At 37.3% G+C, this 24,787-nt stretch overlaps 1 protein-coding gene across 5 annotated transcripts in view; it reads left to right on the forward strand.

Moving 5' to 3' along the window:
• LOC128734284 (plexin-B) overlaps positions 1–24,787 on the forward strand; it is a 748,132-nt gene that overhangs the window by 304,464 nt on the left and 418,881 nt on the right. For all 5 annotated transcript variants that reach the window (XM_053828386.1, XM_053828387.1, XM_053828388.1 and 2 more), the window contains one exon: positions 12,211–13,906. In XM_053828386.1, coding sequence (XP_053684361.1) covers positions 12,211–13,906 — 1,696 coding nt within the window. The remainder of the gene's footprint in view (positions 1–12,210; positions 13,907–24,787) is intronic.

A 24,787-nucleotide genomic window follows, 5' to 3' on the forward strand; every position in this document is an offset into this window, starting at 1 on the left:
TGTTTTTTCATTGTAGTTGTACACTACGGAAAAGGCGATTGGAGCAATATTGATTTTATAAGATCGCCAAAATTTCGCAAAAATGCAATTAAAAATAGCGTATTTGTACCTATATGAACCGTTCTTCACGGAATTCATTCTTTTAATGTCTCTATATAGAATTTCAATTCGTATGTCTTAGATTTTCTGCGGTGGCCCAACCTGTACAACATGGCCCGACTATGACAACATTTTTTGTCTTCACGTAAATGACTATAACTTTTTTATTTTTCAAGCAATCATCTCAAAACTTTCCGGAAATATACCTTATTCTTAGACCTATGCAACGATGTATTTAGATTTCCAAAATTCCTTTTGAAACGTAACTTATGGGCGAATTCCAAAACGTGGCCCAACCACGACGACATTCCCCTACATAATGAAATACAACGCGCGCTGTTGCCGTATTTGTGCGTGATGGAATATTCCATTCATCGTCCTTCGCAGTCCTTTTGGATGTTGGAATTTTCCATAGTCGAACACGTTCGTTCGTGTTTCGGTTAATGCGATGTCGTTTTGTGCAAAGCAAATAAATTTTGCTAAGCTTGCGGGGAACGCAACAAGCCGTATACGATGCACAACCAGTGTCGTTGGAGTTAACAACAAAGAAACTCCGATCAAGCATAAGTTGTTGTTGTTGTTGTTTTTTATTTACGACACTTTACAAGGATAAGTTGATTGTTCAGTTTTGTTCTCGATTCAACAATGAATCCCAATGTATCGAATGTCTAATTGTCCCTAAAATCGCCGGTTGCCTTCCAGTAAGCAAAGTAAACGTTTCCGGCTGGGTGATCCCTGAGGGAATTAAGTTGGCAGATCCAGATTTTGATAAACCTCAGAGTATCGATCTTCTTATTGGTGCAGAATTATTTTTTCATATTTTGAAGGCACGAAAGATTCAACTTGCCGATCAACTACCTGTTCTGCAAGAAACTACACTTGGCTGGTTGGTCAACATTGAGTTAAACATTGAGTTAAAAGACCTAGTTTTATCTAGTTCGACATGGCAGAAAGGAATTAAATTCCGGCCGTTTGATTTCCAACACAATTCAAACGCACGTACTTTCTTTCGATTCCAACCGACGCCGGGTGGAGTGCTATCACAATGAGCTAGTATTATCACCGCATCGCCGCACTGTAAATTCCTCGAGCAATGAAGAACGATCACCCATGCTTCCCCGAAACAGCACTAGCCTTCCAGCTCGCAGCATTCCGTTAACAGCCAGACATACAAGTGTTCCTGTCAGTAATGTGTACCGTACATTTGCGATCAGCTATCAAAACGTCCGCGGCCTTCGCACAAAAACGAATGATCTTTTGTTAGCACTTTCTCAATGTGATTATGACGTAATTGCATTTACAGAAACCTGGCTAAATGCCGATATTAAAAATTCTGAGCTCTCTAATAATTACGTGATTTACCGCTGTAATAGAAATGCTCAAACAAGCCGGTGCAAACGTGGTGGCGGTGTATTGATTGCCGTTAAGAATGGGCTTCATAGTGCTGCTGTCTATATTGAGGACTGTGATCGGTTGGAGCAAATTATTGTTCGGATTTCACTACCAGGTTTTGATATAACAGTCTGTTGCGTTTATCTTCCACCTAACAGCGAGCTTGCTTTATATGAGCTGCATGCGGCATGTGTGCAAAAGATTATAGATCGATCCGGTGATCGTAACGTGGTTTTGGTTGTTGGCGATTATAATATGCCACAATTGTGTTGGATGCCAGAGGAAAATTTAAATTGTTTGCTACCCATTAACGCTTCTTCCGAGCAAGAAACTACTTTGTCTGAGTTTGTTATGACTAGCGGTCTGCTTCAAATCAACCATTTGACAAATGTAAACGGCAGGCTTCTTGATTTAGCATTTATCAATGACAACAGTTGCGTACAATTATTGGAACCACCGTTACCATTGCTACGAGTTGACCAACACCACCGGCCTTTTGTGTTACTATTCGAATTACCCGACGAAAAAACAAATGTTTCTAGTGTTATGGATCCGTATGCTTTCGATTTTAGCAGGTGCGATTTTGTGTCACTCAATAGATCATTTGCCGAGGTTCGCTGGGAGGAATTTATGTTTGGATGCAGTGTCGATGAAGGTGCGTCTCGCTTATATGAGCAAATGTTTGCTGTGATTCGTGAAGTTGTGCCTCTGAAAAAAACACGTCGGTCTCTTGGTAGAAGGCATCCCTGGTAGAATGATGAGCTGCAGCGTCTACGGAATCGTCTTCGTAAAGCTAGAAAGCAATATTTTCGCTCCCGAGTTGAAAGGCGTAAAGTTGCATTGCATGACATTGAGAGCGAATACAACTCTTTGCATGCTCGTTGCTTTCGTTGTTATATTCATCGCATGGAAGGAAACATCAAGCGTGATCCTAAGGCTTTCTGGTCTTATGTTAAAAATCGGAAACAACAGACTAGTGTCCCACATCGTGTTCGTTACAACGATATTGTAGCCGAGTCGTAGTTAGAGTCAGCAAACTTATTCTCATCCTTTTTTCGAAGCGTGCAAAGTAATAACCGCCCACCTTCGTCTGAAGCGTATCTGAATAGTTTGCCGTTTTTCGATTTGAATGTGCCACTTTTCAACTTTACGCTAAGCGAAGTGATGTTAAAGCTGCAATCAATCAATGGATCCAAGGGCGCCGGACCTGACTACTTACAACCGCTACTGTTTAAAAACTGTGCTGAAACGCTAGCAATACCTGCAAGAATTATTTTTAACCGTTCGATGGCAGAAGGAACTTTCCCCGTATATGGAAGACTGCTGCAATAACGCCTATTCATAAGGCCAGCAGTTTGCAAGAAATTACTAACTACCGTGCGATCTCAATTCTGAGCTGCTTGCCAAAGATATTCGAGAGCCTCATCCACGACTCGCTGTACCCGAAGATTCACCGTATTATTTCTGAATGGCAGCATGGATTTGTTAAAAAACGATCGACAACTACGAACCTGATGGCTTATGTTTCATCGCTGATAACTGCTCTTGATAAACGACAGCAAGTCGATGCCGTTTATATCGATTTTGCGAAAGCTTTCGACACAGTGCCGCACGTTTTATTGGTAGCTAAATTGGAAAAACTGGGGTTCCCTGTGTGGCTAACACGATGGCTATTTTCATACCTCACTCAACGTACTGCGTTTGGGGCCATTCAGATACCACGTGGACACAAAAATGCCAATTTTCAACACCCCCCTCCCCTTCCGTGGACAAGCGTGGACATCGAAATTCTGTGCTCAATTTTGTTTTCAATAGCGTTATTTTGTAATATAAAAGCTTACGTAAAAGCATGCTAAACTAGGCATGTTATCTAGACCTAGTTCTTCTATCCATGCTGATCTTGTCCACTGCAAATAAATGATGGACTACAGGAAAGCCTGTTCCAGCTTGATCTTCGCTTGAAAATTCATCTGCTTCAACGCCTGTTCAACCAGAGTACCTTAACTTGGTCGCTGACTTTAACACATCACAAGACCTCTCCGTTGTGGTTCGTGAAATTTTAGGAAGACGAGTTATTTTTCAAATACGTTGCCAATGGATTTTCTTTTTCGTGGCGAGCTGCATTTGATTGTAAGGCAAAATACAATACACGTCGTGACCTAATTTTAATTAATTCAAAAGGCACAAATGAAATCCTATTCTTCTATTTATTGCAAAAAATGTCGCTTGTCCACGTGGACATTTTCTATACCCCCTCCCCCCCATCCGTGGACAATCGTGGACATTCACGTACCCCCCTACCCCCTCTAAGCTGTCCACGTGGTATATGGATGACCCCTTTGTACGCATAAATGGAACAAATTCGACACCCTTCAAGATAGAATCAGGTGTGCCTCAAGGCACCTTGGCCCACTACTGTTTATACTGTTTGTGAACGATTTGTGCTCTACCATACAATCTCCTAAATACATGTTTGCAGATGATCTTAAATTCTTCCGGGTAGTAGAGTCGGCAGCTGACTGCAGTGCAATCCAGGCAGACATTAATTCATTAATGGATTGGTGCTTGTTGAACGGGATGACGGTGAACGTGCAGAAATGCAATACCATCTCTATCTGTACAAAAAGACACGTTACTTTGTTCGAATATAAAATATCAACAGCAAACATCAGTCGGGTGAATACGGTTAAAGATTTAGGCATTCTATTGGACACTAAATTGACCTTCACCCAACACATTGCAGCTTGTACCGCAAAAGCTTTTACTGTTTTAGGATTCATTAAAAGAAACACAAAGCAATTCGAAGATGCTTACTGCTTAAAGTCATTGTATTGTGCACTTGTTCGCAGCGTACTCGAATATGGGGTATTAGTGTGGGCTCCCTACCAGATTCTGCAAATCAATCGCATCGAACGAATCCAACGCCACTTTATTCGATACGCCCTACGATTGCTGCCCTGGCGTGATCCAATCCGTCTACCTCCTTACGAAAACAGATGCGCGCTTCTTCGCTTGTCCACGCTTACAAGTAGGAGGATACTGCTACAACGGCTTTTCGTATTTGATCTTCTGGATAACAGTATTGATTGCCCCGAGTTGCTCAGCCGAGTTCGTTTCAACGTGCCCTCAAGGTTTATCCGGCGGACTAACTTCCTGACGCTTCCAGTGTACCGTACTACATATGGCCGAAATAATCCATTTGATATGTATTGCCGAAATTTCGAAAATGTATCTGAGTGCTATGACTTTAACATAAGTAAAACAATTTTTAAGCGTAGATTAAGTAGTAGGACCAGTCTGTACGATTAATTCGAAGACTTGTAAATAAAATAAATAAAAAATAAATAAATAAATAAAAATTCTACCAGCAGCTACTTCTTCGGGACGGTATGTGGCCAGGTTACCTTTTCGAAATATCGGAAAGCAACTTGGTGATTCGAGGCAGCACGCATTACAACGGTTCTCCCAACTAGACCACAGTTGTCGTACAACGCAGATTTGAAACGACAGTATGAAAATTTCATGGAAGAATATATTCAGCTTAATCATTACAAGCAGACATTCGAACCAGAGATTAACACAACATCAAATTTCTACTTACCCCATCATGCGGTTTTGAAACCGACTTCGTCTACAACCAAACTACGTACGGTTTTTGATGCTTCAGCCAAATCGTCTACTGGTGTGTCACTGAACGATCTGCTCATGATCGGTCCGTGTGTGCAAGATATTTTATTGAGCATCGTGATGTTTTCTCAAGCGACATCTCGAAGATGTATAGCCAAACCCGTGTTCACAGCGACGATACGAAATTTCAAAGAATACTATGGTGGAAGGATTCTGCAGATACAATTTGCACGCATGAGTTCACAACCGTAACTTACGGAACTGCTTCTGCGCCATATGCAGCTACAAGTACACTAAAGCAAATAGCGACTGACGAAGGGTCAAATTTTCCGTTGGCAGCTTCGATACACGTTGAAGATTTTTATGTTGACGATGTGTTGTCGGGACGTGATTCGGTAGAAGAAATGAAGGTAGTCGCAGATCATCTGGCGAAGTTGCTAGAGCGGGGCGGCTTCGAACTACACAAACGGTGTTCGAATTCGACGGAGTTCCTCGAGTCAATACCAGAACAGTTTTCACGTAACTTCACTAGAGGTTCACTAGAGACAAACGGAGTCAATGATGGTATAAAAACGCTTGGACTTTTATGGAATCTGTCAACAGTCGTTCTAGCTTTTCGAATCAACCCAAGACTGGATCAATCAACGATCACGAAACGGTACATATTGTCGGAAGTTGCTAAAATTTTCGATCCGCTTGGATTACTTTTGCCGGTCATTGTCATTGCGAAGGTTCTCATACGCAATTTATGGAAACTCAAGGTTGGTTGGAATGAGGAGGTGCCAGAAAAACAATGTAGTGCTTGGATAAACTTCACTGTAGAACTTAGCAAATTCCCTGGAACGACTATTAATCGATATAAGGTACACCGGGACAAGTGGGACCTAGAAAATGCATAGTTTGGGTTTATTCCACTGTGTTTTCTATACCTATGATTATTTCCAAATTCTTTCAGCACAAAAACTCTTCAGTGGTATCACTTCGAAGGATTAATTACGAAAAAGGCCTATCAATTTACATGAAACGAATCTGGAGGAGAATTTTCAAAATTATGGCGGTAGGTCTCACTTGCCCCATTTACCGGGGCAAGTGGGACCTATATTCAAATTTGATTTAAAAGCATAAAATAATAGTGAATTGTGCAAGTTAATATACAGCAATGTTAAAGCATTGCAAGAAGCAATCAAAAATAATATTTGTACGAAGGGTTCATTCAAAAATAGCGTAACAAAATCAGATCACAACGGGCGACTTTATAATTTATATAAAACGCAGATCGTGAGCAATTACGCTGTAAAGCATTATTGTAATGAAATGTAGTTGAATATGTCATTGTATCCAATTCTTGCGAGACGTAATTTAGGATTAAACATTGTTTAATAGCTCGAAAATACGATTATGATTTGTTTGTTCTACCATGCCCAATTCGATAGAGCTACTCCTAAGAGATAGTTACGCTATAATAACCACAGCACTTTATTGTTTCAATTCCAGTTACAGATTTGCTTAATTATATCAAATTTGCCTTTCCAAATTCAATTAACATCGTTTAGGTGTAACTAAAATGTGACCAAACTGTTTGTTCCCTCACAAGCTGTGCATATGGGCTTCTTTTTTGGGGCCACTTGGTTTAGTCCTTTTCGGTTTTATTTTAAAGCTTTACTGGTATAAATATTATGTAATTGAACTGAAAATGTTCGGTAGTTTATCTAAAAATGTATTTAGACTGGAAGTTTTGTGCTGAAACACTTTATTTTTAATAGGTCCCACTTGCCCCGGGTGCTTTGAAGTGCCGACCTTATTTCTACCCATTTTTACCTTTGTTATACTATAACAAAGGTTTAGAAATTGGTCGAAAAACACAAAATCGATCCGAGGCCCGGAGGGCCGAGCCACATATACCAATCGACAGGGTTCGACGAACTGAGCAATGTCTGTGTGTGTGTGTATGTGTGTATGTGTGTGTGTGTGTATGTGCGCGACGCTACTTTTCTATCGCCTGTTTCTCGAAGATGGCTGAACCGATTTGTTCGCTATTACTTTTGTTTGAAAGGTATTATTGCCTAGTATATCACTATTGAATTGTTTTGCGGTCCGACATTTCGTTTGAAAGTTATGAGTGAAAATGTAAAAATTACGTAACACGATTTTCTCCAGAACTACATGACCGATTTCAACGATCTTAGTACCAAATGAAAGCTCTTATTAACGCCAAAATTTTCACAAAGTTTTATTGAAAACAAATAAGTAGTTTAAAAGTTATGTTTAAAAAACCTGTTTTGACAAGGTAATAATTATCGCCTGTTTCTCAGAGATGACCAAACCGATTTATGTGCTATTAGTCTCATTTGAAAGGTAATACAGCCTAATAGATCACTATTAATTTGTTTTTTGATTGGTCGTTTAATTTGAAAGTTATGAGAAACCGTATACAGCACATTAAAATTCACAATAATATTAAATAATTTCATCTAAGATACTCTATCTATTTTAAATTATTTTAGCATCAAATTAGAGGTTTTAATGCTGTTAATATATCTGCAAAATTTCAGAAGAATTGGTTTTGCCGGTCAAAAGATATTAACCCTCGAACACTCGCGCCAGCTTTTGTAACACGGTTACACGCGCGCACAATAGCCCAAGACAAAATAAAACGTGCGCACAAGAGTTTTGACTGGGAAAACCTGGTTTAGGTTTATCAAACCTTTGGAAGAGTTTCTTGAAATTGAATGCTCTATCGTCTGGTAGAATTTAAATTCTGATTGGGGGATTAAGTGAAATGAAAAAAATTTTTGAATTTTTCTTCAGTTACAATATAACACATTGATGTGTTCTGCAAAGTTTTAGAGCATATTATTACAAGAAATTTTGCTAGAGACAGTAACCTTCTATCTCTTCAGCGAAGATAGAAAAATCTTATTTATTGTACATGAATTTGTAATACCAGTTTTTCTATTTTAGCTCGTTTTGTTATTGTTGTATGACTTTTTCATGTATTACAGAGTTGTAAGAACAGTAAAAATACACAACTTTGCTAAATATAGTATACCTCTATGTTTGCTTGTTTAGGAACTGTAGAACGTTGATTATATAAAATACCCTAATTTTGACCCCGAATTACTCGACTACCAACAGACGGATACATTTTAAATATACTACATTTCTCGGGTAATTTTTCAAACAGACCTATGTGACAATGAGAGATTCTCTTTGCGTCTCCTCTCTTCCGCTTTTCACGGTTACATAAATGCATAGAAAAGCAAATTTTCAACACATTTAGCTAACTAGTAACTCCGGCAACCGATTCATGTAAAGCTGATTAATGAAATGCATTAGTATCGCCGTAAAAAACACAAGACAGGATACATGAAGAGAATCTCTCATTGTTACATAGATCTATATGAAAAATTACCCGAGATTTGCTGATAGTTTTGCTGCATACAGACATGCTTTTTCCATATGAAGAAACGAGAGAAAATTCCAGTTGGGGCCAATTCCGATACACCTTATATGCTGATTGCTTCGTTTCTGTGATGGCAGTTTATGCTGATCTTTCCCAATAATTTGAAGTATTAATGCATTGAATAATTATGACATTTTGCTCATAACAAGTTTATTGAAGAATATACGTTAGATAAACAACGATTTGCAACTTTATAACAATATGGCGTTCAAAATACAAAATACCACAGCGTGACTAACCGAAGGTTAATAAAAATTGATGAAATTTATTCTAGAAAACTTTATTGATGTGAATCAAATAGAATGGCATTACAAGAAATTATGCATAGTTCCAAAACCTATAAACTACACCTTTACTACGCAATGTATATGGTAAAGAATAATATTTGCTCTTACAACTGACTTACTAACAACTTACTTATCCTTATTCAGCAATTTCATGAAAAAAGGATCTATCAAAATTTATAAGTACTCCTATTTTGTTCAAATTTTGTAAACTTATTCAATTTTCAAAAATTTTATGTAAACCAACGCACTACTCAACGTTAACCAATAGATGAATTATGCTCCGAAAACGTGTCGATTTCTATCTCAAATAGCAACTAAGACCGTATAACAAAGGTTCCTTTCACCACTAGGTGGATTAAATCGGGTTTTTTTAATGCCGTTTGTCAAATTAAACAACTAGTTTTCGGGTGTAATTTGTTAATACACTCATTATGTTTACCTACTCTCAGAAAAACATGGACTTTTACGTAAAGCCTGTGGCCAAAATATCATTTACAGAAAGATGCGTCAAACTTACAACGCAAATTGAAAATAACGCTCAACTTTAAAGTCCAATTTTGATGTTTGAAATGCCTGTTATAAATAATCTATAATTTTAATACATGCGTTTCAGTTGTATCTTTCATTTCTAGAAAGTTTCGGTTGGACAAAATGTGGTTGAAGAGAGTTATGAGCTCCGTTCCCACTTACCCCGTATACCCACTTTCCCCGGGGTACCTTATCTTGTCTGAAAGCAGAATTCAGGTTTAATTACACGCCTTTTCCGACGCATCGCTTTTGGCGTATGGTACCTGTGTGTTCCATACTACTCGATGGAAATGCCCAGTTTCATTTACTGACAAGCAAATCAAAGCTGGCTCCAAATCAAACGATCCCCCGTCTCGAACTTTGTGCTTTCGAATTAATATGTCGGTTGGTAAAAGCCGTAACATCGTCAAGTAGATTGACAATCAGCAAGATAGTTCTGTGGACGGACTCCCAAATTGTATTCTGTTGGCTGCGCAAATCGCCGCATGAACTGAGTGCATTTACCGGAAATCGTGTTGCCGCGGTGCAAAGAACTACCGAAGGATACCAGTTTAAATACGTACGATCATCGCTGAGTCCCGCTGACATAGTGTCTAGAGGAGCTTATCCTGGAGAGCTGATGAATAACGATATTTGGTGGCACGGGCCACTGTTTCTACGTTCTACAGATTACCCAGAGTTTGCTGCTACTGAAATTACAGAATTGACGGACGTGAAGGTGGTGTCTTTAATGGTGTACATTAAGGTTTGTGATTTTCCAATTCTTGAAAGGTACAGTTCAATTCGCAAATTATGTCAAGTTATGGCCTACGCTGCCCGGTTCATTCGAAAGACAAGGCGAGTTCGAGCGGCAGCTGAGCGCATACCCTACAATAGAAGAGTTTCAGTGTAGCCTTGAAATGATTGTGAAGCTGGTACAAAGGCAATATTTCTCAAAGGACATTGTACAGATTAAAAAATTTCAAAATTCACTCAGCGAAAAGGATAGGTAGTAGGGAACTTACGGTACCTAAACCCAATTTATGATTCCGGAATTTTACGGGTCAGTGGCAGAATTAAACACGCCAATCTTACTTATGATCAACGACATCCGATTATTTTGCCTTCTAAGTGTAGTGACGTCAATTTTTATTAACGATTACCATAAAACATACGTGTATATAGGGCCCAGTGGATTGCTGTCTGCGCTTCGACAGCGTTTCTGGATTCTTGATGGAAGGAATGTAACACAAAAGCAGTTGCGGAAGTGCGTGCGCTGTTTTAAAACGAATCAACCAGCATAGATATCGTGTTACGCCATCTGATGTATTCTCGCGGGTCGGTGTAGATTATGCCGATCCATTTTATCTGTATGGCTACGAAGGCCGTTCATATGGAGTTAGCTGCGGATCTTTCAACAAATGCATTTATAAGCGTTCTAAAGCGATTCGTTGCACGTCGTGTAGTGCCAACTTACATTCATTCCGATAACGCAACAAAATTTATCGGGGCGAATTCAGCGTCTATTGTCTTCCCTAAGAAATAAAGCGGAAATTTATACCGGTACGTTTTCCAGAATTCGGCGGTGTTTGGGAAGCGGGTATTAAATCGGCCAAGCACCACATCAAGCGAATTGTTGGTGAAGCGAAGTTTACTTACGGTGAGTGGAATACTTTGATCGTCCAGATTGAAGCCATTCTCAACTCCAGACCGCTCGTGGCGCAGTCTGCAGACCCTAGCGATTTAACTGTAATAACTCCATTAGATATTCTCATCGGCAGGCAGTTGACTGCCATACCAGAACCTACCCTAGATGATGTTAAACTGAATACACTTTCTCGCTATCAATTGATCCAAAGGCTTAGAATGAATTCTGGAAAAGGTGGTCGCGTGACTATCTCCAGGAGTTACAACGCAGACCGAAGAATAACAAAGCGTATACGAATATTAAGGTTGGCGACTTAGTAATACTGAGAGAAGACAATGTTCCCCCGCAGCAGTGGCGGCTCGGTAGGGTTTTGGAAATTCATCCGGGTACCGACAGCGTCTGCAGAGTAGTAACGGTTAAAACTAACAACGGGATATTCAAGCGTATGACGGCCAAGTTAGCGATTGTACCACTAGATGATGTTTGGGAGCAATAGCCATTTCTGGAGGAGTTATTTCTATTATCCCTATCTTATTAGAAGAAACTAATTTGTTTTGACGACACTGTCTTTTCTAAAAGTTTAGAAGTTGTATAAACCTCGGCGAACGAGGACGCTAACGTTAAGCACAGTAAAATCGATTATTATTTCTTTATTAAATATTACAGTCCATTACGTTTTCATCTTTTACGCGAAACAATATGTATAACTTACACTCGTAGTCCTACGTCTAGCCTACTTTTGTGTCTTGAGACACAAACCCTTCTACTTTTTTGACAGCAAGGCTCTCTTTCGATACAACGTGTCATGTCCTATCCTAGGTGAGATTACTTCATTGGAGAATATGCAGATCGCATATTTCAGTTTCATTTTGGTGTCTTTTTGATGTTAATTTTTACTTTTTGTCCGGCTTTTCAGTCTTTTGTAAAAATCAGAACAGTTTTTTGAATTCTTTCCGACGTTTCGGCGTTGTATTCAAGCCTTTTTCTAGGATTCACTCCTTGAAAAATAGAATAGTCAGTCCTTGAAAAAGGCTTAAATACAAAGCCGAAACGTCGAAAAGAATTTAAAAAAGCTATTTTGATTTCTACAAAAGACTAAAAAGCCGGAAAAAAAGTAGTTCTAAATAAATAAAAAAAAACAATCCCTGTTGTACATGTTTCTAACCAATATATATTATTATTTTCAGTATTCCTACGAAGCTAACACAAATGAGTATGAAGCAAAAGTTGATGTAAATTGGAACCGAAATCACTATATAGATACAGTGTCCATCATTTTATACAAATGTGATATCCTTGGATCGCACAGGGATCATGCAGATTGCAGTTTATGTGTGACGCGAAATAAGAAATACCAATGCACCTGGTGTAACAACCAGTGTGCTTATAATGAAACTTGTTCATATGACACGCATTTGAACGAATGTCCTAAACCTAGAATTGATCTTATTAAACCTTTAAGTGGACCAATAGAAGGTGGAACTTTATTGACTATTGAAGGTAGCAATTTAGGCATTCGAGAGGAAGATGTACAAGGAAAAATTCGGATTGGCCATGTTCCATGTCATTTGGTTAACTACGAAATATCTGTTAAAATTGAATGTCGCACCGGAGCTGTTTCGGAAGAATTGACAGCTTCCATTAAGGTGGGGAACGAAGCAGGATATACTGAATCAAGCGTCCAATTTCAATACAAAAATATACAGCTATCAGGGCTGTATCCAACTATGGGGCCGCAATCAGGAGGAACAACCGTGTCTATTATTGGTAGATACCTCAACATTGGATCAAAGATAGCAGCCTTTTTAGATGACTATATATGCCACATTAACATTACTCAAGCATCTTCTGGACGTTTAACGTGTATTACGTCTGCTGCACGCTCTCCTGAGCATATACGTATTTTGACTCTATCTATAGATGGAGCAAATCGGACATTAAAATGCAGCGCTGATAGCCAACCAAATAGTATAAGCCGCAATAATTTTCATTATCATAGTTACTACGAGACGTGCAGTGTTTATAACTATACTGTCGATCCTAAAATATTACAGATAAAACCGCTTAAAAGTTTTATCAGTGGAGGACGAATGATGACTGTGCATGGAACCAATTTAGATTCTATTCAAAAACCAGAAATAGAGATTTATTACGAAGATGAACGTATAAATAAATCTGTTTGCACGGTCCTTAATGCAAACCAAATGGAATGTCCTTCACCGGCAGTTAATATGAAGTTTGTTTCATATATAAAACATGTTGAACAAATGAATAGAAATATTGCGAGTTTTAACCAGAGCAGATCTAAAAATCGTCGAAGTGCAATTACAACAGAATCAGCATTGTTATCGACGGCAAAAGTGTTAATAAATTATCATTCCACTGATTCTCTGTTTTCACCTACGCCGTTTCTGCAATCTGAGGAGTTACATACAACTGCATCATTGTTACATACTACACCGACCGGATTGAATTCTTTGTTGGCAATGAAGCTGCATGAAAATCAGGTATCGTTCCAACTCAGTTTTGTGATGGATAATGTGCTATCTGTCAAAAATCTTAATAAGCATTTTCAAAATTTGAGATCTTCAATAGTCTATGTCGAGGACCCAGTATATTTTGCATTTCCTGGTTTCAAGAAATTTTATAAAGGGGATACCTTGGTGATCGAAGGTGAAAATCTGAACATCGCCAGTGATGAGTCCGACGTTAATGTTACGATTGGTATTATGCAATGCAATGTCACTAGCTTGGCATTGACACAACTGGTTTGTACACCTCCGGAACAACAGCCGCTACCAACAGATGAAAACGGTGAAAGGATTGAGGTGAATTTGCCACTAGTAGTGGTTCGTGTTGGACAAAATCTGAGGTTTCAAATTGGTAAGATCGATTATGTAGGACACTTTCTGCCCATAAAAGCCTAACTGTCCTATATGGAAAAGCGTATAGCGTAGTAAAACGAGATTGAATGTAACATTACTTATTTATATGTTGCGCGAAGAGGCGAACCAGCCACAGGCTGAAAACTTTTCAAATATATAATAATAATAATAGTTCAAAATTAGTTCGAATTTCGAACTTCAACGCTACAAAACAACACATACTATTCTTTTTTGGAAACTTTTCAATCGAAATAAAAAAGCATCGAATACAGTGTTAGTTTGAATTTCGCACTTCAACGCTGCAAAACAACAGATACTATTCTTTTTTGAAAACTTTTAAATCGAAATAAAAAAAGCATCGATGAATCGGTTCATAAAGAAAAATTGCTCTACTAAATACTCTTCTCCCTGCTAAAGATTTTCAGATAAATCAGGATAAAAATAAGCCACTTCCGCATTTTTCTAAAAATCGATAAAATTTTATATGGGACAGTTATGCTTTTATGGGTATTTTATTACTTAGATAAAAACTATTTCATTTAGACAATCACTTCTACTTTTGCTGGAAGTCTAACCAGAACTAAACTAATCTCCTCTACCAACATACCGTGGATGCACCATATTCTAATAACTTCCGATCTGTTCTCACTTAAATATTTCACAAAAGCCTTTAAAGTAAGCTTAAAGTACCTTTAAGCAAAAACATCCCATCAAGAATACTGGCAACTATGCCAAAAGTCGAGAGACAACACATACTAGTGTTTGTAAATCACAATATGGATGTACACAAACACGTATGCAATGTATTGACACGCTCGCATACGTCTTTTCCCACCAACACATATACACACAGCTTCAACTTTTGTCGGAAGGCGGGGTACGCTGCTGGTGCTTGTCATTTGTATGGGCGAAGAAGGAAGAGATGCCAGTCTTCTTGATGGAATGTTTTTACCTTTGTTATACTATAACAAAGGTTTAGGAATTGGTCGAAAAACACGAAATTGATCCGAGGCCCGGAGGGCCGAACCACATATACCAATCGACAGGGTTCGACGAACTGAGCAATGTCTGTGTGTGTATGTGTATGTGTGTATGTATGTGCGGGGCGCAACTTTTCTAACGCCTGTTTCTCGGAGATGGCTGAACCGATTTGTTCGCTATTACTTTTGTTTGAAAGGTATTATTGCTTAGTATATCACTATTGAATTGCTTCGAGGTCCGACATTTCGTTTAAAAGTTATAAGTAAAAAAGTGAAAATTACGTGACACGATTTTCTCCGGAACAAAATGACCGATTTCAACGATCTTGGTATCGTATGAAATCTCTTGTTAACGCTAAATTTTTCGGGTAAATTTTATTGAGAACAAACAAGTAGTTTAAAAGTTATGCTTAAAAAACCTGTTTTGACAAGGTAATAATTATCGCCTGTTTCTTAGAGATGGCTAAACCGACTTAGGCGCTATTAGTCTCATTTGAAAGGTAACATAGCCTAATAGATCACTATTGATTTGTTTTTTGATTGGATGTTTAATTTGAAAGTTATGAGCACACATTAAAATTTATAATAATTTATAACCATTTCATCTAAGATGATTTATCTAGTTTGAACTATTTTGACATCAAATTAGAGATTTTAATGCTGCAAATATATCTGCAAAATTTCAGTAGAATTGGTTTTGCCGATCAAAAGATATCAACCCTCCAACACTCGCGCCAACTTTTGTAATACGGTTATTCGCGCGCACAATGGCCCAAAGCCAAAAAGACATGCGCACTAGAGTTTTGACTGGGAAAACTTGGTTTTAGGTTTATGGAACCTTTGGAAGAATTTCTTCAAATTGATAGTTCTATCGTCTGGTGCAATTTAAATTTTGATTAATCCCCCTAAAAGTGCAATAAAAAAATTATTTTTCTTCAGTTTCAATATAACACATTGATGTATTCTGCAAAGTTTTAGAGTATATTATTACAAGAAATTTTGCTGAAGACAGTAACCCCCTATCTCTTCAGCGAAGCTAGAAAAATCTTATTTATTGTGTATGAATTAGTGAAATCAGTTTTTTATTTTAGCTCTTTTCGTAATTGTTGTATGACTTTTTCATGTATTACAAAGTTGCACAAATAGTAAAAATACACAACTTTGCTGAATATAGTATACCTCTATGTTTGCTTATTTAGGAACTGTAGAACTTTGATTATAAAATATACCCTAATTTTGACCCCGAATTACTCGACTAGCAACAGATGGATACATTTTAAACATTTTACATTATTGCTGATTGTTTTGATGCATGCAGACACCATTTTTCCATATGAAGAAACGAGAGAAAATTCCAGGCCAATTCCGGTACACCTCATATGCTGATTGCTTCATTTCTGTGATGTCAGTTTATGCTGATCAATTTTCCCAACAATTTAAAGTATTAATGCATTGAATAATTATGACATTTTGCTCATAACAAGTTTATTGAAGAATATACGTTAGTTACACAACGATTTGTAACTTTATAACAATATGGCGTTCAAAAATCTACACGTGTTATACAAATTACAACAGCGTAAGTAACCGAAGGTTAATAAAAATTGATGAAATTTATTCTAGAAAACTTTATTGGTGTGAATCAAATAGGCATTACAGGAAATTATGCATAGTTCAAAAATCTATAAATCTAAAAAATCTATTTTTCTAGTTTTTCTAGAACATTTCAAGATTCGCAGTAGTCAGTGGACACTGGAGATATTCCGGATTGTCCGGGGGTAAGTCAAAAACTGATTTTGTTTCGAACATTTATTTATTTATTTGTCAAGCATTTGTAGACTACATACAATAATATTACTACAATGTTTATATATATACTATACATTTTTCCTAAAGCTAAGTCGTAGTTTTATTTGGATTCTGGACATAAAGATGTCAATTCTTTCGCAATTTTGATTAAAAAGGCGCATCATGTTATTGACTGGTCCATTTTTTGCATAATTGGTCTTATATGATTTTTCCATAAATATTTTTCTAGTTCTAAGGTTACGACACGGCGCATAAAAGTTTAATTGAGAAAGCAATTCTGCTGACTGGATGCGTTGAGAAATAATTTCATTGATAAAGTAAAGCATTGCATGTTCGCGACGTTCTTTAAGTGTTTGCATATGGATGAGCATGCAGCGTGCTTCATAAGATGGTAATGGAAATACTTCGAAGTTAAGTTTTCGAAGCGCGTATAGTAGAAATTGTTTCTGGACAAATTCAATGCGTCCTTCGTGTAACGCAGTGTGTGGGTGCCATACAATATTGCAATATTCCAGAATAAGTCTTACATATGTAATGTATAAAAGTTTTATTGCGTACGGGTCTTTGAAATTATAACCCAGCAATTACAAATTAAAGCCCAGCATTCTATTTGCTTTGTTAATAATGGTATTGTAATGTTCTGTAAATGTTAGTTTTGAGATCGATAATTATTAAGGTATCGCCGCTTTGTGTGCGGTATCCAAGCTATTTGAAAAAGTAATTTTGGGACCAGTGTTCTACCCTTGTAAGCAATTTATCAACGATTCTCAACATGGATTCATGCCACGACGATCAACCACGACAAATCTCCTTTCATTTATTACTTATGCTACGGATACCATGTCGAGGCGTTTCCAAACGGACGCAATTTACACCGACCTTTCTGCTGCTTTTGATAAGATAAATCATGAAATTGCAATTGCCAAACTTTACAGGATGGGACTTGGTGGCACCCTACTGCTCTGGCTGAAGTCCTATTTGGCTGATCGGCATGTGGCTGTTTAAATCGGAGAATCATTATTCAGCGACTTTATTAATATGTCCGGTATTCCACAAGGCAGTCATCTAGGTCCGCTCATCTTCCTACTATACTTCAACGATGTAAACTTTTCGCTACGAGGACCCAGGATTTCTTTTGCTGCTGATCTTAAGATCTACAACGAGGTCAAAAAAGTGTATGTGTGTAACGCTTTCAATCTCACTCACTTTTCTCGGAGATGGCTGGACCGATTTTGATGTTCTTAGTGTCAAATGAAAGGTATTGGTGTCCCATAGGTCGCTATTGAATTTCATACTGATCGGACTTTTAGTTCAAAAGTTATGTATAAAAATATGAAAAATATGGGACTTCATTATCTCATAGGTCTCTTAACCGATTTGAACAAAATTGATTGCATATGAAAGGGGAGCCTTGCAAACCCTGAACTTCCAAATTTCATGACGATTGGACTTGTAGTTTGAAAGTTACATACAGAAATATGAAAAAATAGTATTTAAAACATATTTTTGTAACATATAAGCATTAATGCAATGAAAATCATCACATATTTTATTATTATTTGGACATTACTGCTGAGATTTATCAAACGAAACCGAGTTATTCAAGATCCGATGGTTCATTCAAAAGTTATTCAAACTTTAACACTTTAGCACCGTATATTAAACCGTTAAAACGTGTGAAATCAAAACATCAATCAAATGTTGATTGTATTCAATGTGTATGATGTATGTGTGTATGTATGTATGTATGTATGTATGCATGTATGTATGTATGTATATATGTATGTATGTATGTATGTATGTATGTATGTATGTATGTATGTATGTATGTATGTGTTTGTGTGTATGTATGTATGTATGTATGTATGTATGTATGTATGTATGTATGTATGTATGTATGTGTGTGTGTATGTGATAACAATTTGCATTTTTTTAATTTGCATTGAAATTCAAGAAAAGTGAGAAACATGTCAATTGTCTGAAGTTTTGGAAGCCTCTTAGTGGAATACGAATTCTGAAATTAAAGAAAAGAAAAAAAACTTTTGCTTACTAAATTCCACTATTTAATATTTATTCGCGACAGACGTATACGCTTTGAAATAAGATACTGATGAAGCCTGCACGTCGTAGGCGAACTACGTATCTGTTGCAAATAAATATTAAATCATATCGATCATATTTCCCATTCTCAAGCATGTTTATGGTGCAGCTTTTGCACTATTTTTCGACCTCATCTTGTTTTCCTAGCCCTCTAACATTGTAAAAACGATGCGATCAAGCTAACGACTATCTTTTCATGAAAGTACATTCAAAAGAAGCTTAAGTTATGATTTTCATGCAATAATAATTATCTGAAGGAGCGCCAGCTAAGAAATAGTTCAATTTCTTTTTTTCATATCTAATGCTCTATTCATTTATTTTTTCTAATTCAGATATATTGCAATATTGAAGCCAAGCAAACTAATAGTAAAATTTTGAGATTAATCATTTTGTTGTCGATATCCTTTTTCTTCAAAAGCGAAGTTTAATAATAATTTTTCTGAACTCTTGTTTTTCAGAGATGCTAACTTTTGAGCGCATGGTATCAGTATCAAAATATCAAAAAATCTGCTATGAACACATATTTCATATTGTCAATTCAAAACAAGTTTCGTATGTGGCTCTGAAGCCCGAAAGCTAAGGCCGACCGATTATACACCTGTGTGCAAAATAATAGCAGTGCACACCTAAGTTTTCTTTAAACCTTTATGTTCACTTTCTATTATCGTGTACACGAGCGCTATCTATATGTCGTTACATGCTAATATCGTAGGCTCTCTAATCAAGTGCACTCGACTGTTGTACTGTCATCACTCAGCAGGGAGAAGGTTTTGTTTATTCACTTGTGTATTCAGCGTTGTGCAAAATAATAGCAGTGTTCGCCATTCCATCAGAATTTTTAAAGAAATCGCAAAATATCTACTGAAACCAACTGTTAAAGGTATGATTATCATCTTATTCATTAAATAAACGTATGTTCATTCATGGTATATAAATTTAATTAGCCAAAATGGGTCGCGGTAAACATTGCTCCGAGGAACTTCGGAACTTGATCAAAAAGTTCCTGTCAGAAAGCAAGACATACAGGTTCATCCAAGAAACACTCGGCTGCTCTGCTAAAATGATCATAAATGCCAAGAATTGGACTCCAAGACCAGAGAGACGTGGTCGGAGACAGAAACTTTCGGATTATCATACTAAATTATTGTTGCGCACGTCGAGGAACGATCCATTTCTCACGTCTACGCCCTTGAAACAGGACCTGAAGTTGGATGTATCAACAAGTACCATCCGTAGAAAGCTCATTAATGCTGGTTTATATGGTAGAAGCCCCCGGAAGACCCCTTTATTAAAACCACGCCACATTCAGAACAGGATCAAGTTCGCCAAAGAACATATCGCTTGGCCGGTGTCCAAATGGCGCAATATTCTTTGGACGGATGAGTCTAAAATCGTTTTGTTCGGAACTGCTGGGCGTAGACAGTACATACGGACCCGAAAACAGTGCATATAAGCCTGGCTTTACAGTAAAGACCGTAAAACACGGAGGAGCTAAGATTAATGTGTGGGGTTGTTTTTCATTCTATGGTCCAGGTCCAATATTTTGGATAAAAACCATAATGGACGCAAAGCTGTACGTGAATATCCTTAAACAGACTATGTTACCTTACGAGGAGGAAAATATGCCACTAAAATGGGTTTTCATGCAGGACAATGACCCTAAGCATACCAGTAAGTTAGCGAAGGCATGGTTCTCTTCCAATAAAATTGAGGTTATGGAATGGCCCGCCTAGTCTCCAGACCGCAATCCTATCGAAAATTTGTGGAGTGACGTGAAAGCAGCTGTTTTCAGAGCCAAACCAACAACAGTCAATGAACTTTGGCATGTTGTGGAAACAACATGGTACTCCATTGATCCAGGTCAGAAATTGGTAAACTCTATGCCCCGTCGTTGTGCGGCTGTATTGTCCAACAAAGGGTTTACAATAAACTACTAGTCTAAAATCAAGGCGATAATCGAAATCAGGCCTGTTTAGCTAGCAGTATTATAATAAACGGACATATTTTTTGTCACGCTGCTATTTTTTGCACATGCAAAATAATACCTTTTTTTGAATATAATTTTTTTTCTTAATTATAGCTATGCATAAAATTCTGTTCTTTATAACAATCAATTACTAAATCATATCCTTAACTAAACTGCAAATGATTAATAAATATATCAACTCCCGCATTGCTTTCTTTTTTCAAATTGTAAAACTGAAGTCATCGCTGCTATTATTTTGCACACAGGTGTAAAACTAAATAAGGTGTTCATCAAGTAACATAAATGACGCTTACAAGTATTTACGCACCCAAGGAAAGAAAATATAATTATTCTAGGCAATAGGTTGTGAATTTTACTGGCAAATAAGGATTTTGAAGAATACGGAACGGATATTTAAAAATATAGTCAAGTTAATTATAGATGTTCCTGAGAAATTATATAATGATTATTGTGGCAGTAGAAAGGCTAGGTCACGCCGCTAGGTGGATTAATTCGGGTTTTTTAAATAAATTTTTTATATTTATTCTAATAGCGTTGTTCTTATATTTGATATTCATAGAGCCAGCTGTTTCGAAGACTGTTCAAGATATTTTTTAAGATACCGTCATCCGGGGCGAGATTGTGCCAAAAAAGCATATGTTTTTGTTCTTTAGCTCAGTATACACACAATTTATGAACTAAGTTGATTTCAAACCTGTCAATATATACTAAATTGTTCAATTAACAACTACCGTAGAGATGGTTCAGTTACAATGAAACTTAGTTTTACTAGAAGTGCATGAGCTTTGGCACAATCCCACCCCTTCTAGGGGGTGACATTGTGCCAAAAACATAAAGTTATGCAAAAAACCTAAGGCGTAATCCATTTAGTACGTCACGTAAATTTTGATCAAAATCTACCCCCCCTTCTCCCATTGTAACATTTCGTCACACATTCGTGACCCCCCTGAGAAAGTAAGATTAAATATTCATTCCATCATTTTTATTTAAAACTATCAAATGAATTTCAACAAATAAAAACAGGAAAATTTTCGAGCTTATAAGTCATTGATTCATGGATTTTGAAGATGATCTCCAATTGCTGCGTTCGGATACGCTTCAAAAGTCGCTGATGTATTGTCGATTAATGTTTCGCGCATATTCACGTCCTTTACATCCATTCACACAAATTCGACTGATCTAGTTGAGAGAATTAGGGCTTCCTGCTGACGTCTTGCAGCAACACGCCTTGGAAGAACTTTTCTGACGGATTTTGTCATTTTGTGTATTCATTCACCACTACCTTAGATGCGAAATTTAATCCGCAAATGCATAAACTCTATTCTTCAGAGTGAGGGGCAGTATAAATTATACCGAAAAACCTTAAAAGCAGCCGTGGAACTTCGGTTTGAGTTTATGTTCATCGATTGAGTTCAGCACGAATATCAAGGGAGGCCATAGGTCTCTGGTAACACCCCGTAGCCCCTCAGGAGTTTGTGCAACTGCTATTTGCGGTTGCAAAAATCTTTTAGGCAGGAGCAGCAGTTCTCAAGCAGTTCTTTAGCGGTGTACTCGTACTGCAAATTCTGTAAAGCCTTAATGGAGAGTTCATACTACATAGAAGAATAAAATTTAACTATTTTTTGAATGAAAACATTTGAGCGTTAATTTTATGAAGCCTTCAATAGTTGTACCGTCATCCGGGGCGAGATTGTGCCAAAAGAACATATGTTTTTGTTCTTTAGCTCAGTATACACACAATTTAGGAACTAAGTTGATTTCAAACCTGTCAATATATACTAAATTATTCAATTAACAACTACCGTAGAGATGGTTTAGTTGCAATGAAACCTAATTTTACTGGGAGTGCTTGAACTTTGGCACAATCTCACCCCTTCTAGGGGGTGACATTGTGCCAAAAACATAAAGTTAAGCTAAAAACCTAAACAGTGAACATTAGCATGTTTATAAACAATACACATAAATATCAATATAAAGTAGTTCATATGGGGCCGTCCATGAACTAGGTGGACTATTAGAGGCAGGGGGTCAGCCAAAAACAACGCATCATACAAAAAGTATGAACGAAAATAACCCGGGTAGGTCTGAGATAACCAAAAATGAGTTCGTAGTCAATGTAGACAGCCTTTATATAGCCAGTAGCGTTTCTAGGGTTAACAAGGAGGAGATATATGAATGGGTGTGTTCTAAGGGGGCATACCTATTTGATCATTTAACAAAAGTAACCATTACTTCGTTCGAGAACCCTCGGCCGCAGAACATGTGGCCCATCCCACCTCCTCCCCCCCTTCTTAAGACCGGCAGTTTATACACGGTATAATATATTCGTCTTATATTAGAGTGTTTATTCAAAGCATCTGAAATTTCCAGAGAAAAAGTAAAAATTAGTTTAAATTATTTAGCAGACCTATGATGCTGTTTGCTCCAAAATGGATGATGCAATCTAATCTGTCAAAATATTGTGCTCAATAGTAAAGAATGTAAGTGTTCTGGTGTATACTGACGTATTTTTGTTGTGTAAGTGAAATCCACAAAATGGATCGATCATTATGGCTTGGCACAATCTCACCCCGGCGAAGCTCAAAAAGTACAAAGTTTCGAAAAATATTATTTTCGTAATCAAAACTTATCCAAAGCCTAATAACTTTTCAATACATTGTAAATGATTAGTTTATATACCTTCAAAATAGCAAGTTGATGCGATTTCTTGTTTGGGTTGGTTTATGCGAGACATTTTTTACAAGCATTATTTCCGAGTATTCTTGATCGCGAACTTTGAAACTCTGTTTAGGCTAAATAGTTTGCTTATATTATCTGTGTTCCATTCTAAGTTATGAATAAACATGTTATGTTCATCATCATTTTGAATTTAGGTCACCAGTTTCTACAGATGTAATAAATTTTCACAAAAACCAACATTTTTGGTTTTTGGCACAATCTCACCCCCGTGGCACAATCTCACCCCGGATGGCGGTATCTTAAAATGAAGGCTAAATTATAATCTCCCGAATAAATTTTCCATTTGATTTTTTTCATATGACGTCACATAAATTCATACCCCCTTTCCCCCCTACGTCACAAATCGTCACGATTAGGTCATCCCCCCCCCCCCCCGCAAGAAGCGTGACGTACTTTATGGATGCCCCCTAAACAGTGAACATTAGCATGTTTATAAACAATACACATAAATATCAGTATAAAGTAGTTCATATGGGGCCGTCCATAACTTAAGTGGACTATTAGGGGCAGGGGCTCGGCCAAAAACAACGCATCATACAAAAAGTGTGAACAAAAATAACCCGGGGAGGTCTGAAATTACTAAAAATGAGTTCGTAGTCAATGAACAGCCTTTATATAGCCAGTTGCGTTTCTATGGTTAACAAGGGGGAGATATACGAAGGGGTGTATCCTAAGCGAGCATACCTATTTGATCATTTAACAAAAGTAACCATTTCTTCGTTCGAGAACCTGTGGCCGCAGAACATGTGGCCTATCCCACCCGCCTCCCTCCTCCTTAAAACTGGCAGTTTATACACGGTATAATATATTCGTCTTATTTTAGAGTGTTTATTCAAAGTATTTGAAATTTCTAGAGAAAAAGTAAAAATTAGTTTAAATTATTTAGCAGACCTATGATGCTGTTTGCTCCAAAATGGATGATGCAATCTAATCTGTCAAAATATTGTGCTCAATAGTATAGAATGTGAGTGTACTGGGGTATACTGACGTATTTTTGTTGTGTATGTGAAATCCACAAATTGGATCGATCAGTATGGCTTGGCACAATCTCACCCCCGTAAAGCTCGAAAAGTACAAAGTTTCGAAAAATATTATTTTCGTAATCAAAACTTATCCAACGCATAATAACCTTTCAATACATTGTAAATGATTAGTTTATATACCTTCGAAATAGCAAGTTGATGCGATTTCTTGTTTGGGTTGGTTTATACGGGACATTTTTTTCGAGTGTTATTTCCGAGTATTTTTGATCGCGAACTTTGAA

This window comes from Sabethes cyaneus, chromosome 2 (genome assembly GCF_943734655.1).
Source record: "Sabethes cyaneus chromosome 2, idSabCyanKW18_F2, whole genome shotgun sequence".
Taxonomy (NCBI): Eukaryota; Metazoa; Arthropoda; class Insecta; order Diptera; family Culicidae; genus Sabethes; species Sabethes cyaneus.